This window comes from Miniopterus natalensis, chromosome 10 (genome assembly GCF_054644295.1).
Source record: "Miniopterus natalensis isolate mMinNat1 chromosome 10, mMinNat1.hap1, whole genome shotgun sequence".
Lineage (NCBI taxonomy): Eukaryota > Metazoa > Chordata > Mammalia > Chiroptera > Miniopteridae > Miniopterus > Miniopterus natalensis.
Window position 1 is genome coordinate 78,262,440 of NC_142090.1, and position 13,466 is coordinate 78,275,905.

Sequence of the window (13,466 nt, forward strand, 5' to 3'; positions counted from 1 at the left end):
TAACTACATAAAAATATTTTTTTTTATTTATGTCGAAAATGTACCCCTAACAGGCAAACTACAAACTAGGGAATTTACCTGCAAAATACATGACTAAGAGTAACCTATTAAGAATTCTTACATATTAGTAAGAAATAAGACAAGCATCTCAATGGCAAAAGCCTCACAGAATTCACAAAATACAAAATTAATACAGAAAATTTTAACATAGCACGTTTTGCCTACCACAATGACAAAGAGAAAAGAGAGAATACAGCCAATGGTGGTAAATATGTAAAGTATGAAAAACTGCTGACAAACGTTTTGTTGGCAACAAGATGATATATACCATTTGACCACTTTTCTGAATTTCTTTTAAGAAAAATAAAAATGCATAAAGGTTTAGTTAGACTACTGTGACCAATAATAAGAATAGGCCAACTAAATTACAGTAAATCCAGTTAATGAAATACTGTGCACACATTAATGTCACTGAAATATCTGGCATGGAAAGATGTTCGCCACTTAAATTTTTTAAAAGTCTTAAATGGAGGCCACAAAACAGCGTAATCAGGGTGAACAAGTTTTTGTAAATATAAAATGTGTACTGAGAAAGTCTAAGAGTACAGGCAGTAAAGCACAATAAATGCTTTCCTTTTCATTTATCTGCAGTTCTACAATGCACAGACTACCTGTCTACTTTTGCTTCTTCGTTTTTAATAGAAGTTAATGGAACTTTTCAGTAGAAAAATGCTAATTTCAGAGCATCACAGTTTGAATTGAACTGAATCATTCCAGGTTAAATGCACCTGGTTCAAAATCAAAGTCTGCCATTTTATTTGGAACAATTTTTGAGAATTAATTGGTCATGTAAATAAGGAAACAAACAGGCATGAAATGATAAGAGAGCAACTGACAAAATAACTACTAGCTTTGTTCCAGTGGCTATTGCAGTATAATAAATAAAATGACAATTAACCAAAAACACCTTTATTTTAGTCTTCGATGTTCTAATTTTCCCCCCAAGATAAACATGATTAACTTAAAAAATAGCATTTACAATGCCTCTTCAAAGCATTCCCCTTTAACGGGAAACTTGGCTTCACAGAATCCAGACATTGAAAGGTTTAAAAAAATTATTTTTTGTTGTCATTATAAGACAAAACAGAATCTAGCATAAGTCAAGGGAATCCATTCATACTTCAGGTCCTTCTCCTCCAGGAACCAGCTGCAAAGGAGGAAAAAGTTTAGTAACACCACCACATCACCTAAAAACATCGGCTGAGAGCTCCTCATTGACCAAAGCCACTTCTGCCTCTCCACCCCTCCCTCACATCCCCATTTTCTCCATGGTACCATCACAATTCCACCATCATCAATCAATACTTAGTGCCTCAACAATAATCCTTAGTAAAATAAAAGATTAAAAAGCACAAGTAAACTTATCTTCAGGCCTAACGTCATCTTCAATGGCTCAGCTTTCAAGTCCTAACCACCAGAATATCCCTTTCCTACCTAAAGTACCACTGGGCACGACTGGGCGATGAACACGTAGTCAAGCAAGTTAGTTCTGTAATCCCTTCCCCACAAAAACGATCTAACATCAAAATAAAACAGCTTTACTGTCTTACCATTGTTATATTATTTCCATTTAGCAAAATCTGGTCTAATTTAGTAATCCTTCTTCCTTCTGGTGTGATTTCACTAAATGAATAAAAATAGTCAAGATAAACAGAGATAATGAGAGCGAACATTTTTATCCCTAAAAAGGTTATTATTGTATATAAATGAACATGAGGTCAGACAATTATATGAATAGTTTTCAGAGACAAAGGTTACCCACTGGATGATATACACTCTTCCCCAAAGGCAACAGAGTGGACTGGCTGGCCTAAGGCCCACATCCACTAGGGCTGATGTAAATAAGAGGAGCTGAAACTTGCTAAGGAGATCAAATATGAAATAAAATGTTTACTATCCTCACTCTTTTACTATTACTTACTACTGATTCCTATCCACTAAACCAATCGGCAATCAATTCAATTCTGAAAGCATAGATACTGGTTGCAATCTTTATAACTTATATAATTGAGCCATCATTTACATTTTATCTTATACATAAATTGCAGGGCAATTGATTTCCTTAAGAGCACTACATGCTCTTACTATCAATTCCTTGATTTGACCTGAGCCCTGTTTTTCTTATCTTTTACCTTAAAGTTTTGTCTCCACCAATTTCCTAGCAATTTAGTAACATTGCATTAAGGTAACAACCCTCAGATCCAAATTTACTAGCATGGTGGCAGGAGATAAAATTTCTGTCTTTAAGATAATTCCAACAGGCAATGCCTTCTCACACATCATTTTCTTGACTCAACAGTACTAAAATTGCCTTAAATTAAAAAGAGAGATCCCCCCCCCCGAATTCTTTAATTTTTAACACTACTCACAATTCAGTGACATCTTCCAGTACCATATCTGAAATTTGGTGTTAAGAAAATAAACGTATCAGGTTGAATTTACTCTGGCTTTCTGCCTTGTTCAGTTTCAATTGTAACATTTAACACAATGGCTCGAATTCAAAAAGCTTCTGACTGGGAGGAACTTTATCTTCTTTCAGTTACACATCCACCTAAAATACTATCACAGCTTCCCTGACAATGCATTGATTTTTATTGTAATTAGCAGTAAGTAGACTGTCTATAGTTCTTACTTCTTTGTTAAATAATGAAGAAAAACCCATTCCATCACCATCTTTTAAAAGGATACTGACAAAGTCATCAAATCCTAGAAGCGTGCCAACAATTTCCTTATCACTCTTCATCACGATGTGAATTCTTGATCCTATACACTTGTCCACAAGCTCTGTGTGTTTTTTAAGGGAGAGGGAAAAGATTATTTACCAATTCATTTCTTCAACATATATTTGAGCCTATTGGCATTTATTACTTGCATACAGTGAGATAAGTCAGGAAACGCATCCATTCAAAAACTTTAGATCTTACACTACGTATCTGTTCAACCACTACATTAACAAAAAGTTTTCCCTGTTCTCCCCTCCCCTCTCCTTTGTAGCAATTCATCACGGTTGTGGTTTTATGTTAGATTGCTTAATTAACACATGAGGCAGCCCCCCCACCCCCACCCAGACTCTCAACTCCATGGGAGCAGAAACAGGTTGTTTTTTCCTATCACTGTGTCCCCAATGGACAGTGCCTGGCCTATGCTGAGTATTCAGAGCCTGTCACTGAAAAACAATTGTTTTAAAAGTTTGTCAAATATAGAAAAAAAAAACTTCAGTCACAGCCGCATCCACCAACTCAATCATTCTCAGCTACAAAATATGAGAGAGGCATAACTGTCTTCACCAGAGACTGCTTCTTGCCGCTGCCTCCCTCCCCCTAAGTCTGTCCTCTCTACTCTGACTAGCAGCTTGCACATCTCTGTAGCCGGCTTGGCGCTGTGTGGCTCGCTGTTTATTTGTGCAGTACCCTGTCTCCTCCACTGGTTTGCGTGCTGGTTAGAGGCGGCAGTGGCCGTGATTTAAATTTGTTCAATCGCGCCCAGCCACTGGGGGCCGCGGGGACGCTCAATAACTGCTTGTTGAATGAATGAATGAATGAATGAATGAATGAATGAATGAATGAATGAATGAATGAATGAATGAAAATAGAGCTAGTTTCCAGATCCCTCTTTTTAAGGCTCATTCAGAGCCCGGTGCTTCTCTCTATAACCCGCCGGGTACGTGACAGGGTCTCCTCTGGGGAGTAAAACGGAAGGCTGAGGAGTGGGGCTGCTCACAACGAAGCAGGCTGGCGGCGCATCCCCTAAGTGTAGACCTTTTTCGGTGACAGTGTGGGTCGGGGGGGTCACGAGTCCCAGCCCAAAGGACCCCCACCACGCTGAAGAGACAGGGGCGGCCTGAGGCGGCAGGGACTGGGAGCCCGGAGACACGCCGCGGAGGAGGAAAGCAGCGGCTCCGACACATTTTCCTACACTCGGGCCGGGGCAGGCCCGGCCCGCGGCCCCATGGCCGCCAATCGCAAGCTCCAGCTCCTCGCCCCCGTTTCCCGCAGGACAACCATTACCTAGAGGCAGCAGCTGCGACGGGTTAGTGGTAGCGTTAGCCGCCATCGCGACGCCGGAAGTGCTCTGCACGCTACGACGTCGGACGGCGAGTTTGAAAGAGCGCGCTTCCGCTTCCCGCGACTCCGCCCTCCCACGCAGCCCGGGCAGGCCCGACCAATCGAAAGCCGAGCGTGCGATGGGCAGTCCACGTGGATCCCGCTGGGGTCTGTGCTTCCCGGTGGTGAGATCCCGGGAAATGTTTCTGTCCGCGGACCTTTCTGTGGTCTCGGCAGGTACCCGCTCTCCCCTCGAACTTCCCGAGAGAAGTTAAAAATATCTTACTTGTGAATAAGTCATTGAAGGCTCATTAAGGAAACCCACAATCTGCAACTTTTGTAAGCTTTTCTAGGGTGGGGATTTAAGTGTTTTCTTTTTCTACGGTGTGTAGTTCATTTTTCTTTACCTTGTTATATCGAGGAGTCTAATTTTTAGACATTTTGTATTCACCGTTTCTTAAACGCTTTGCCTAACGGGCAGCCACCAGATGTCACTCTGTTAATGTCATCCCTCCTAGGGCACCTTAATGCTTTTGCACTTGTTTTCAATAGCAAGCAAATTCTCTGTCTTAGTCTATTTTATATTTGTATCCTAGGAACTTAAAGAACAGGAGTCATTGATACGACAAATGGTTGCAAAGTACCCATTATTTATTCACTGAACAAATATATATTAGTTGCACACTCTTTGTCCAGCATCTTGCTGAGCATAAACCAGCCTACAGGACAGAACTACAGCCCGGTCCATGCGGCTCGGCGGTGGAGCATCGACCTGGGATCCAGGAGATCGCAGTTAGATTCCCGTCAGGGCACGGGCCAGGGTTGGGGGCTGGATCCCCAGTGAGGGGCGTGCAGGAGGCAGCCGATCAATGACTCTCATCTTTGATGTTTCTCTCTCTCTCTCCCTCTCCCTTCCTCTCTCTGAAATCAATCAATCAATTAAATAAATAATAAATAAATAAATAAATAAATAAATAAATAAATAAATAAATAAGTAAATATGCTTACTCCTGATCTTCATGACTAACCCTTGAGACAGGTGTTAGGATGAAGTTCCTCATACTCAGGTTAAATAATTTGCCCACTGGCCACATAGGTAGCTTGGGGAGCTTCAGAGGAGTTGAGAGCCGGGTGGTGGAGCATGAGTGAGAATCGGATGGGCAGGAAAGGGCAGCAGCAGCATCCCAAGCAGAGAGATGACCATGTGCGATTGTCATGTGTCCACCTCCAAGCCTCTCTTGCCGCACTTTAAATCTTACATACTTCCTCTAAAGTTTGGCTTAAAACCCTTCCCTTCCCAGATGTTTCCCCTAATAACTCCCAGTCCTTAGTGATTTTACTTTACTGCTCTTAGGATGCTCTGCCCCCAAGTTCTGAGAAATCCTGTGCATCCTTCAAGACCAATGTGACTATGTCTGCGAAGCTTCTGTGACTTGCAGACTTGGTGGGCCACCATTATCCTGCAGCAATGTTAATAGCTCTCAGCATGCTCTGAATGTGTTCTCTTATAATTATCTATCCAAGGAGTTGCCACCCCCAGGAAAAACTGTGAGTTCCTCAAAGTCAAGAACTTTGGGAAGCAGTATGGTGATTAAATCCATTGGTTCTTAAGTGAAATTACTTTGGTTCAAATCTTGTCTCCAACACAATTCCTTCCCGTTATTTGACCTTGGGCCAGTTATTTAACCTTTGTAAGTCTCAGTTTACCCACTGGAGAAAACAAGGATAATAGTATCTACCTATAGGATTGTTGTGAAGATTAAATGAGCTAATCCATCAAAAGTGGTTAGCAGAGGACTGGCACATTGGTGCTTATGTATTAAATGTGAGCTATTACTGCTAATTTATCTTCGTTTCCTAATACTTAACATGATGCTCTCCTTTAGAGTGGGTGCTACAAAAGCTTGCATTACTAGCTGGTTTCACATTCATCTTATTTTTATAGCTAGGCATTAGCCACTTTAAGGCAGCAATTTCTTTTTTCTCTTTTTTTTTCTTTTTTAAATGCACTGTACTTACTACACGCAGTTCTGGTGTACTTTACAGTCTAATGAATGTTCTTTAAGTTGATTCTCACTATTTCAGCCATACCCATGGATATCCTCCCAGATCTTCATGAGATTCTAAAGACAAAGTAATGCCAAATTTGTTTGTAAAGCCTTTTTCTTTTCTATCACTTTTCTTGTTTTCTTTTCCATCTCTTTTCTTCTTTTCTTTTCACCATACCGTGAGAGTAGAGACCAAATTCAAGACACTGTCCCTACTTGATAGAGTTTAAGATTCAGGAAAATATGCTGTAAGAAAAGTCGATACTTTGTTTTCCATTACAGTAATAAAGTGAACATGAGTGATTTTCAATACGATTGATAAAGAGTAAAGGAAGTCTCTCTATAGAGTAGTACTTGCTTACCTGTGGTTTTAATTTCCATGGTTTCAGTTATGCTTGGTCAATCGTGCTCTGAAAATATTAAATGGAAAGTTCCAGAAATAACTCACAACTTTTAAATTGCAGGCCGTTTGGAGTAATGAAATCTCCCATCATCCCTCTCATCCCATCTGGAAGTGATTCATGCCTTTGCCCAGCGTCTCGGCTGTACACGAGCCCCACCCATAAGTCACTGAGTAGCCCTCTTGGTGACCAGATTGACTGTGGCAGTATCTCAGTGCTCACATAACCCTTATTCTGCTTAATAGTGACCCAGAGCACAGGAGTAGTGATGCTGGTGATTCGGATGTGCCAAAGAAAAGAGCAAAGCTTGCTTCCTTTAAGTGAAAGGTGAACTATTTCAATTTAATAAGAAAAAACATAGCATATGTCCCTGCAGATAAGGGGGGACTACTGTAATCTGAAAAAGGAGATAGAATTCATCACACAGTAGAGTTAATGGGGATTGCAGGAAGGGAGTGGTTTTAGTTTATCCTGTTGTTTCCTGAGGCAAGATACAAAAGAAACAACAGGCCAATTCCAGACAGAGTTCATTTTTAATGAACTCGAAAACATGGTCTAGCTCTGTTTCCAGAAGTCATAAAATAGAATTTATATCCACCAGAAAATATATGTAACTAGAAGAGGCTCTTCAATGTATTATGTGTTCAGAAAAGCATTTCTAACTTTGTCTCTGGAGATATATATAAAAAATACAAGCGGGTTTCCTTTCATAATAATGTTCAGAAAGGATTCCATTATCTCAAATTACTTCCAATCTTGATAATCTCCTTCCAACACTTTTCATAAGAGGATAATTTTCGGGGGGTTTTTTCCTCAATACATATTTGTCCTTATAGACATCTTATTAATGCATTTATTATATTAATACAATTCATAAAAAATAATGTAAAAGTTGCTATTCTAAACTGTTAAATGGGCCAGTCTGTATATAGAGATGGAAAAAATTCTGGAAATTCCCTTGCTTAGTTTTTCTCCCAATTTCCCCCATAATGTAGCTTCTTTGTTCACAGCATATTTTAAATGGTATACTTTTTAAACATTTAAGTACTACAATAGTTATGAACAAATTATTTAATCTTAGTTGGAGCCCTAGGATGCAAAGAAACACAGATTTTTATAAAGCTGTTATTGGGTCTCCTGCACAATGAATTAAAGAATTGAGGTTCACTCTAGATAAAGAGTTCTAAAATGCCCCAGCCTTACATCTTTTAAAAAAGATATTCAATTAGACTTTAATTTTAGCTATTCCAATTGTAGAAAATATCAAGTCAGATGGAAGAAAACAGTAACATATTCTGCATGCAAGGAATAAAATAGTTTCACACAGTTCTGAGCCAACGCCAAGAATTTTGTAATATAGGAAAGAAATGATAGCCACATCTTGGAATTTTTCTACAGTATTTTTATTAGCATCAAAACAGTTCTACTGAATCATAGAAACTAAACTTGGTCATAGGAAACCTACTGTTTTTCTCAGCTATACTTGGATTAGGTCCTTAAATGTCAAGGCCTAGAGTGGGAAATATCAGCTGCTAAGGTTGTTTAAACTAAGGGAGGTGCAACTATAATGATTAACTTCACAGCCAATTACTGTAGTGATCTGAAATTCTACTTGAAGCAGGCACCTATCTTTAGTTTACTCCCATGCTGTCCTGGATAAGACTTGTTAAATCTGTTAGTATTTCCATTATTCACTTTTAAATTGACATAGGATGAAATCCAATGCTTTAAAAAAAAAACACTGAAGTAGTACAGCATCAAGGAAATGAAAAACCCTGGTGACAACAGATCCCATATAGTTTGTGCTGATCAGAGTACTAAACCTAGAAACAAGATAGAATGAAAATAATGTTGTTTTAATAGCAGGACTAGAATAATCATTTTACAGGCCTCCCTGTAACCTTCCTTGATTGTCAAGAATATTCTGCTTCAGGCCTTAAGTCGCTTCCAAATTCCTATAGACAATATTTAAATAGGAAGAAAAATAAAAACAAAAACATAGAACGAAGCAAAAGGCAACGCTGGGCACGCATTTAAATATTGAATGCAGACAGCGCCGCACCAACAGGCCCCCCAGTCCCCAATCCTGGAGAGCAAAGGGCACAGAGGGCCCAGGCCCGAGGCTTCCAGGACAGGAAGGGGAGGAATCGCACGCTCGGAACGAACAGAAAGGACGTTAAGAAAGCAGCCAAGCCGAGGAGAGGCGGCCGGGGCGGAGGCTTCAAGGAGGCGGCAGCAGGTGCACAGGGGAGCAGGCGACAGGTGTGTGGTCATCGCCGCCCGGCCCCGCCCCTCCCTCCAGGCCCCGCCCCTAGGCCCCGCCCACCGCGTCAGGTGACAGCCCGGAAGCAGCCGAGGCGGGTGCGCGGCGCGCGGCGGCGGCCCCGGGGGGCGGGGCGGAGCTGCACAGCCTCGGCCTCCTCCAGGCCCCCTGCGCGGCCCTCATGGTTGACACCTGAAGCCCGCCGTCGCCGTCCTCTCGGGGACCGCCGGGTCTCCCGGCCCGCCGCCCTCAGGGGCCGAAGTCGCGGTCGCGCGGGCCCGCGGCGGCTGCCCATGGAGCAGGCCGGGCGGGGCTGCGATGGCGCCCCGCGGGGGCCCGTGCTGCACATCGTGGTGGTCGGCTTCCACCACAAGAAGGGCTGCCAGGTGAGCGAGGGGCCCGACCCCCCGGCCGGCCGGGCGTCCCCGCGGCCGCCGCGCCCGGGTCCTCCGCCTCCGAGCTCGTCGCCCCCCGCCGGCTCGCCCCGCTGCAGCCCGGCCCACACCCCTCGTCCTCCCGCCCCCACGACTGCATTCGGCTGCGGGGGAGCGGGGTGTCGGCGGCCGGGGTCGCGGGCCTTTGGGTGCCTCGGCGGGGTGGGGGGTGGGGGGGAGTCGGAGACCCGCCCCACGCTTCCCGCGGCCGTCCCCGCCTCCGTCGGCTTTCTGGGGGCCACCTACGCGGGGAGCCTTTAGGAGACGTCAGCACCCGGGCCGCGGTGAAGGTCGCGAGCCCGGCGGCGGCCACGCCTGTCCCTCAGGCCGCGGGGCTCGGGCGAGCGGCGGCGGCCGACCGCGCTTCTTTGTTTACCTTGGGAGCGGGCCGCGGGCGCCGCGCTGGCTCCGCCCCCTGCGCCCCGGGCCTCGGCCTGGCTCCCGGAGCTCGCCCGGACCCCGCCTGCAGGTGAGACCTTGACCTCCAGCTCCATTGCCAGGAAAGGAGGTGTCTTTACCCAGCCGAGAAACGTGCAGATGCAAAGTCGTTTTTCAGCGTCTCCCCTGAACGGCCCAGGGAGGGAGCAAAGGCACGTTTGCAGCCTGGGTCCCGACGGCGGGGGAAGGAAACGGGAGCTGGGTTATCTAAGGAGCGCGACCCCTGGAAGGCGGTGATGTCACAATGTGCTCGCGAACCGGAAATCGAGACGTTTAAATATTAAAAATACTGACTGCTACCGCTAGGCAATGGGGCATTTCCTTTCTTGAATTTCACGGGAAGGTAACATTTTGGAAGGCTTCTGTGGGCGAAATTTCAGTTCCACAGAGGAGAACAGAAGGGCGAGGGAGCAAGTGAGAGGATGGTTGTGTTTGTGTCCTAAAGGCTGCTTGCCATCCCGTGCCCCTCGCGTGGAAATTGCACTGGGAGATACCAAGGAGGAAGTGGTGGTATCCAGTGTGGTACTTAAAAAATTCCAAGCAGACGTAGATTATAAGGTTTTTAAATAGGGCCCTATATTTAGAGGCGAGGGGATAGGTATTTGAGTTCGCATCATGGCCTGCAAATAAAGTGTTCATCATCATTAGATTTTTATTGCTTTAAAACTTCACACCTTTGATCTTAATCGTCGCTTTATAACTTGCTTTGGATACGGGTGAAGTAACAAGCTTGGAGGAAGTAAAATGATGTTGCAGAGGTCACACTGCAAACCAGCTCGGGAGGCAGACTTAGACTTCCGCGGGCACCACGTGTGTTCATCCATGTGGCGCTTAGGAGTCTATTAGGGTACAGTAAGAAGTGGGGACCCCACTTCTGAACCAAAACTGTTTAAAGACAAAAAGAAGGGAATATTGGTAGGAAATAGAATAAGATCTCTTAATTTTGCTGTCATCTAAAGTCAAGATTAATTGTTGTTTTATATCTGTTTCATTGGCAAAAGTAATATTTTTATTTCCAGAGAAGGAAAATTATTTTATTTTAGAAAACAAAATGTAATGCTGCTTGCTGCTTAGAGATTAAAGAAAACTTAACAGATTGTAAGATGAAAGAGGCACTTTGGGCTGAAGTAGAACCCTGGCATTTCTCTGGATTTGTCTGGTTTTTGGCTTCAGGGCTGAGGTTTGTAACGGTGACTGGTTTTGTAAAATGAACACTATTGCTGCGAGTCAGGAGACCTGGATGACATCCTGGCCTCATAGCTTCCAGACCTTCAGCAAGTCCAAATTGCTTAATTTTTCTGTACCTTATTTCTTCCTGAGAACTTTAGGCCTGGCGGGGATCCTTAGAGATCATCTAATCCATCTCTCTTTAGATGTACAGATGAGTAAACTGAACCCCAGAAAGGTTAGGTGACTTAAGCATACTTACAGCTAATTTGGTGCTATCAGAAAAACCAGAGCTGGACAGTAGCAAAAGCGGTAAAACCAGATTTTACTCAAAAGCCATTGCAGGAGAGATGAAGAGGCCTCAGTATAGAACTGGGCTCGATTCTGCATGCAGCAAGGAACAGTGGGAATTTATAGCCAAGGAGCGGAGTAGGGGTCAGTGACTGGAAATTTACTACATCAGGGGTAAAGGAGGGTTTCTGGTTAAACTGAACAGGATTCTTGCTAAAATTTAGACAGTGCAGGGACAAAAATCAGTCTATCAGGTGTTTCAGAGGCTCTGATTATGTAAGATTTCCCTCAGGATGTATTCATTCATCAGCTACCTGATTTTCCATTTTAAGTCATTCCTTGCAGGTGAAGAAGAATGAGTGCTTGCCCTATTGAACTGTGACTCTGACTTCAGATTGTTTTAGATTGCAGGAGGGCACTCTGTTAGACTGGCCTTCCAAGTATTCCAGATGCTGCGGGTCATGTTGATCACCAGTTCTTTCCATACTCTGGGATTATTCATAGCAAAAATTCCCATACTTGGTCGTCATTTGTCATTTTTAGATGCAAAGGAACCGAAGTAAAACCTTTGTTTAAAGGACTGCCTTAGAGCAGTCTACAGGGTCAGGCAGGATGACTTTTCACAGAGGAGTATACTAAATGTTCCTAGACTCTTCTGTTATAAAGCTGCTCTACAGTGACTGCCTTGATAAAGGAGTCAGGTCCATTCTCGTGGACCACAAGCTCTCCAGACTAGGCATGTAGATGTTCCATCATCTTGTTTCCTACATTTTTTTCACCTTTGAGGCCTTCAGATGTATTTTAATGAAAAATTCCTTCATTTAAATTAAAATGAACACCTAGTAACTTTATCACTTGGTCATTTTTTCACATTTATTGGGGTCATTTGCAGGAGTGAATTCTTGTGTAGATAACATGTTAATTTCTAGTGGTGATAATTCTAGTTGATGGGTACACTTTTAGAACATTTTTTTAAGAAATTTGTTTTTAGTGGTTAGAGGGAGAGAGAGATGGAGACATTCTGTTGGCTGCATCCTGCATTCCCCCTACTGAGGATTGGGCATGCAACCAGGAGTGTGCCCTGACCAGAAATTGAACCGGTGACCTCTTGGTACATGAGAGGATGCTCAATCCAGTGACTGCACGGGCCAGGCTAGGACATTTTTTTAAGTGAGTGGAAGTACCACCATGACATCTAAAATAGTTTTGAGATATTTATCCATTCCAACTCTTTTCCTGAAATTTAAAAAAATTTAGCATTTAGCAAAGGAGGCTTCTTCCTTAAAAACTCACCTGCACTTAGATTCATTGACATGAGATAATTTATGGACACCTCCTCTGTAGTAGTTCGCTTGTTATAGACCTTGTGTTCCAGAGTTTTGCTTGTTCCTTATTTGCTTTGTGGCACTAAGTACATATTTGTCAGGTTAGTGTATTTTTGGCAAAATAATATAATCAACCATATCAGTTAAACTTTTTCATTCTTTCATAGATTGGAACTTTTTTTAAACACTCAAATTAAGAGGGAATAGTTATTTCCCAAAGGGATGCCTAAAAAGTTGGAATTATTACTTGATTTTTGACCACCGTTCTGATTTTGTTCTGTTCGTGGTTTTGTATACATAGCTAGAAACTTTAATTCTTGAATAAACTGGTTTTACCAGACTTTACTTCTTAAAAATGTAGAACTATGAAAGTACTAGAACTCATGTTTACACTAGTTCCAGTGGTGAGTAAAGCACATAGAATGAGGGAGGAAACAGCATATTTTACTGTTGGTCTGAGCAGGCCCATCCCTGGAACATCTCCTTGGCTAGCCGGATGCTATGTTGCAAATATAGGGATGGGCTGTGAAGATTGGTGGGGGTAGGGGGTGGGCGGATTGGTTTATGTTAGGGTGATAGTGGCAAGCCCTGACCCATTCGGGTTTGGGTGACAGATGGCTTGGCTGACACGTGGAGTTTTGGCTCCTGCTTTTGCTAGAATCCTGTGGTGACAATGACGAAACATTGGGGAGGTATCGTGTGTGATTCTTGGAATAAGCAGGCCTTTGGAAAAGAAAGAACAAACTTTGGAGAGTTACAGGTTAGGGGAAAATAATGTTGAGAGATTTTTTAGCTACTTAGAGAAATTTGTGAAACAAGATTGCATTTCCTGGCCCTCCCAACACTTTTATTCCTTGAACTTTGATATTTTGGTGGAGGTTTTTTCCTGATGTTCACGACGCTTTTTACATGCTGAAATGATGAACATGCCTGGCTTTGTAGGGCTGTGATATTAACACTTAGAGCAGTGGAATAGTTTTCATTTGCACCTTGGCA

The 13,466-nt window shown here is 43.1% G+C and overlaps 2 protein-coding genes across 2 annotated transcripts in view; one reads left to right on the forward strand and one right to left on the reverse strand.

The window, feature by feature from the left end:
* Window positions 1-4,158, reverse strand: LSM5 (LSM5 homolog, U6 small nuclear RNA and mRNA degradation associated). The gene is made up of 5 exons (XM_016222248.2): window positions 4,068-4,158; window positions 2,749-2,844; window positions 2,430-2,457; window positions 1,611-1,683; window positions 1-1,207 (listed from the first exon to the last, which is right to left on the reverse strand). Exons 1-5 carry the CDS (start codon window positions 4,111-4,113, stop codon window positions 1,175-1,177), a joined length of 276 nt encoding a protein of 91 aa, XP_016077734.1. The 5' UTR covers window positions 4,114-4,158; the 3' UTR covers window positions 1-1,174.
* Window positions 4,159-9,108: 4,950 nt separating this feature from the next.
* Window positions 9,109-13,466, forward strand: part of AVL9 (AVL9 cell migration associated) — a 28,613-nt gene continuing 24,255 nt past the window's right edge. The window contains exon 1 of the mRNA XM_087821247.1: window positions 9,109-9,201. Within this exon, the coding sequence (XP_087677373.1) occupies window positions 9,109-9,201 (93 nt within the window). The remainder of the gene's footprint in view (window positions 9,202-13,466) is intronic.

Excerpts from the sequence above, each read along its gene's own strand:
- LSM5 (XM_016222248.2), bottom strand. The coding sequence starts at position 4,113 with ATGGCGGCTAACGCTACCACTAACCCGTCGCAGCTGCTGCCTCTAG. Across the intron at positions 2,458-2,748 it reads AGGATTTGATGACTTTGTCA|ATATGGTACTGGAAGATGTC; the intron begins GTATCCTTTTAA and ends ACCAAATTTCAG. Across the intron at positions 1,684-2,429 it reads CTGGAAGATGTCACTGAATT|TGAAATCACACCAGAAGGAA; the intron begins GTGAGTAGTGTT and ends TTATTCATTTAG.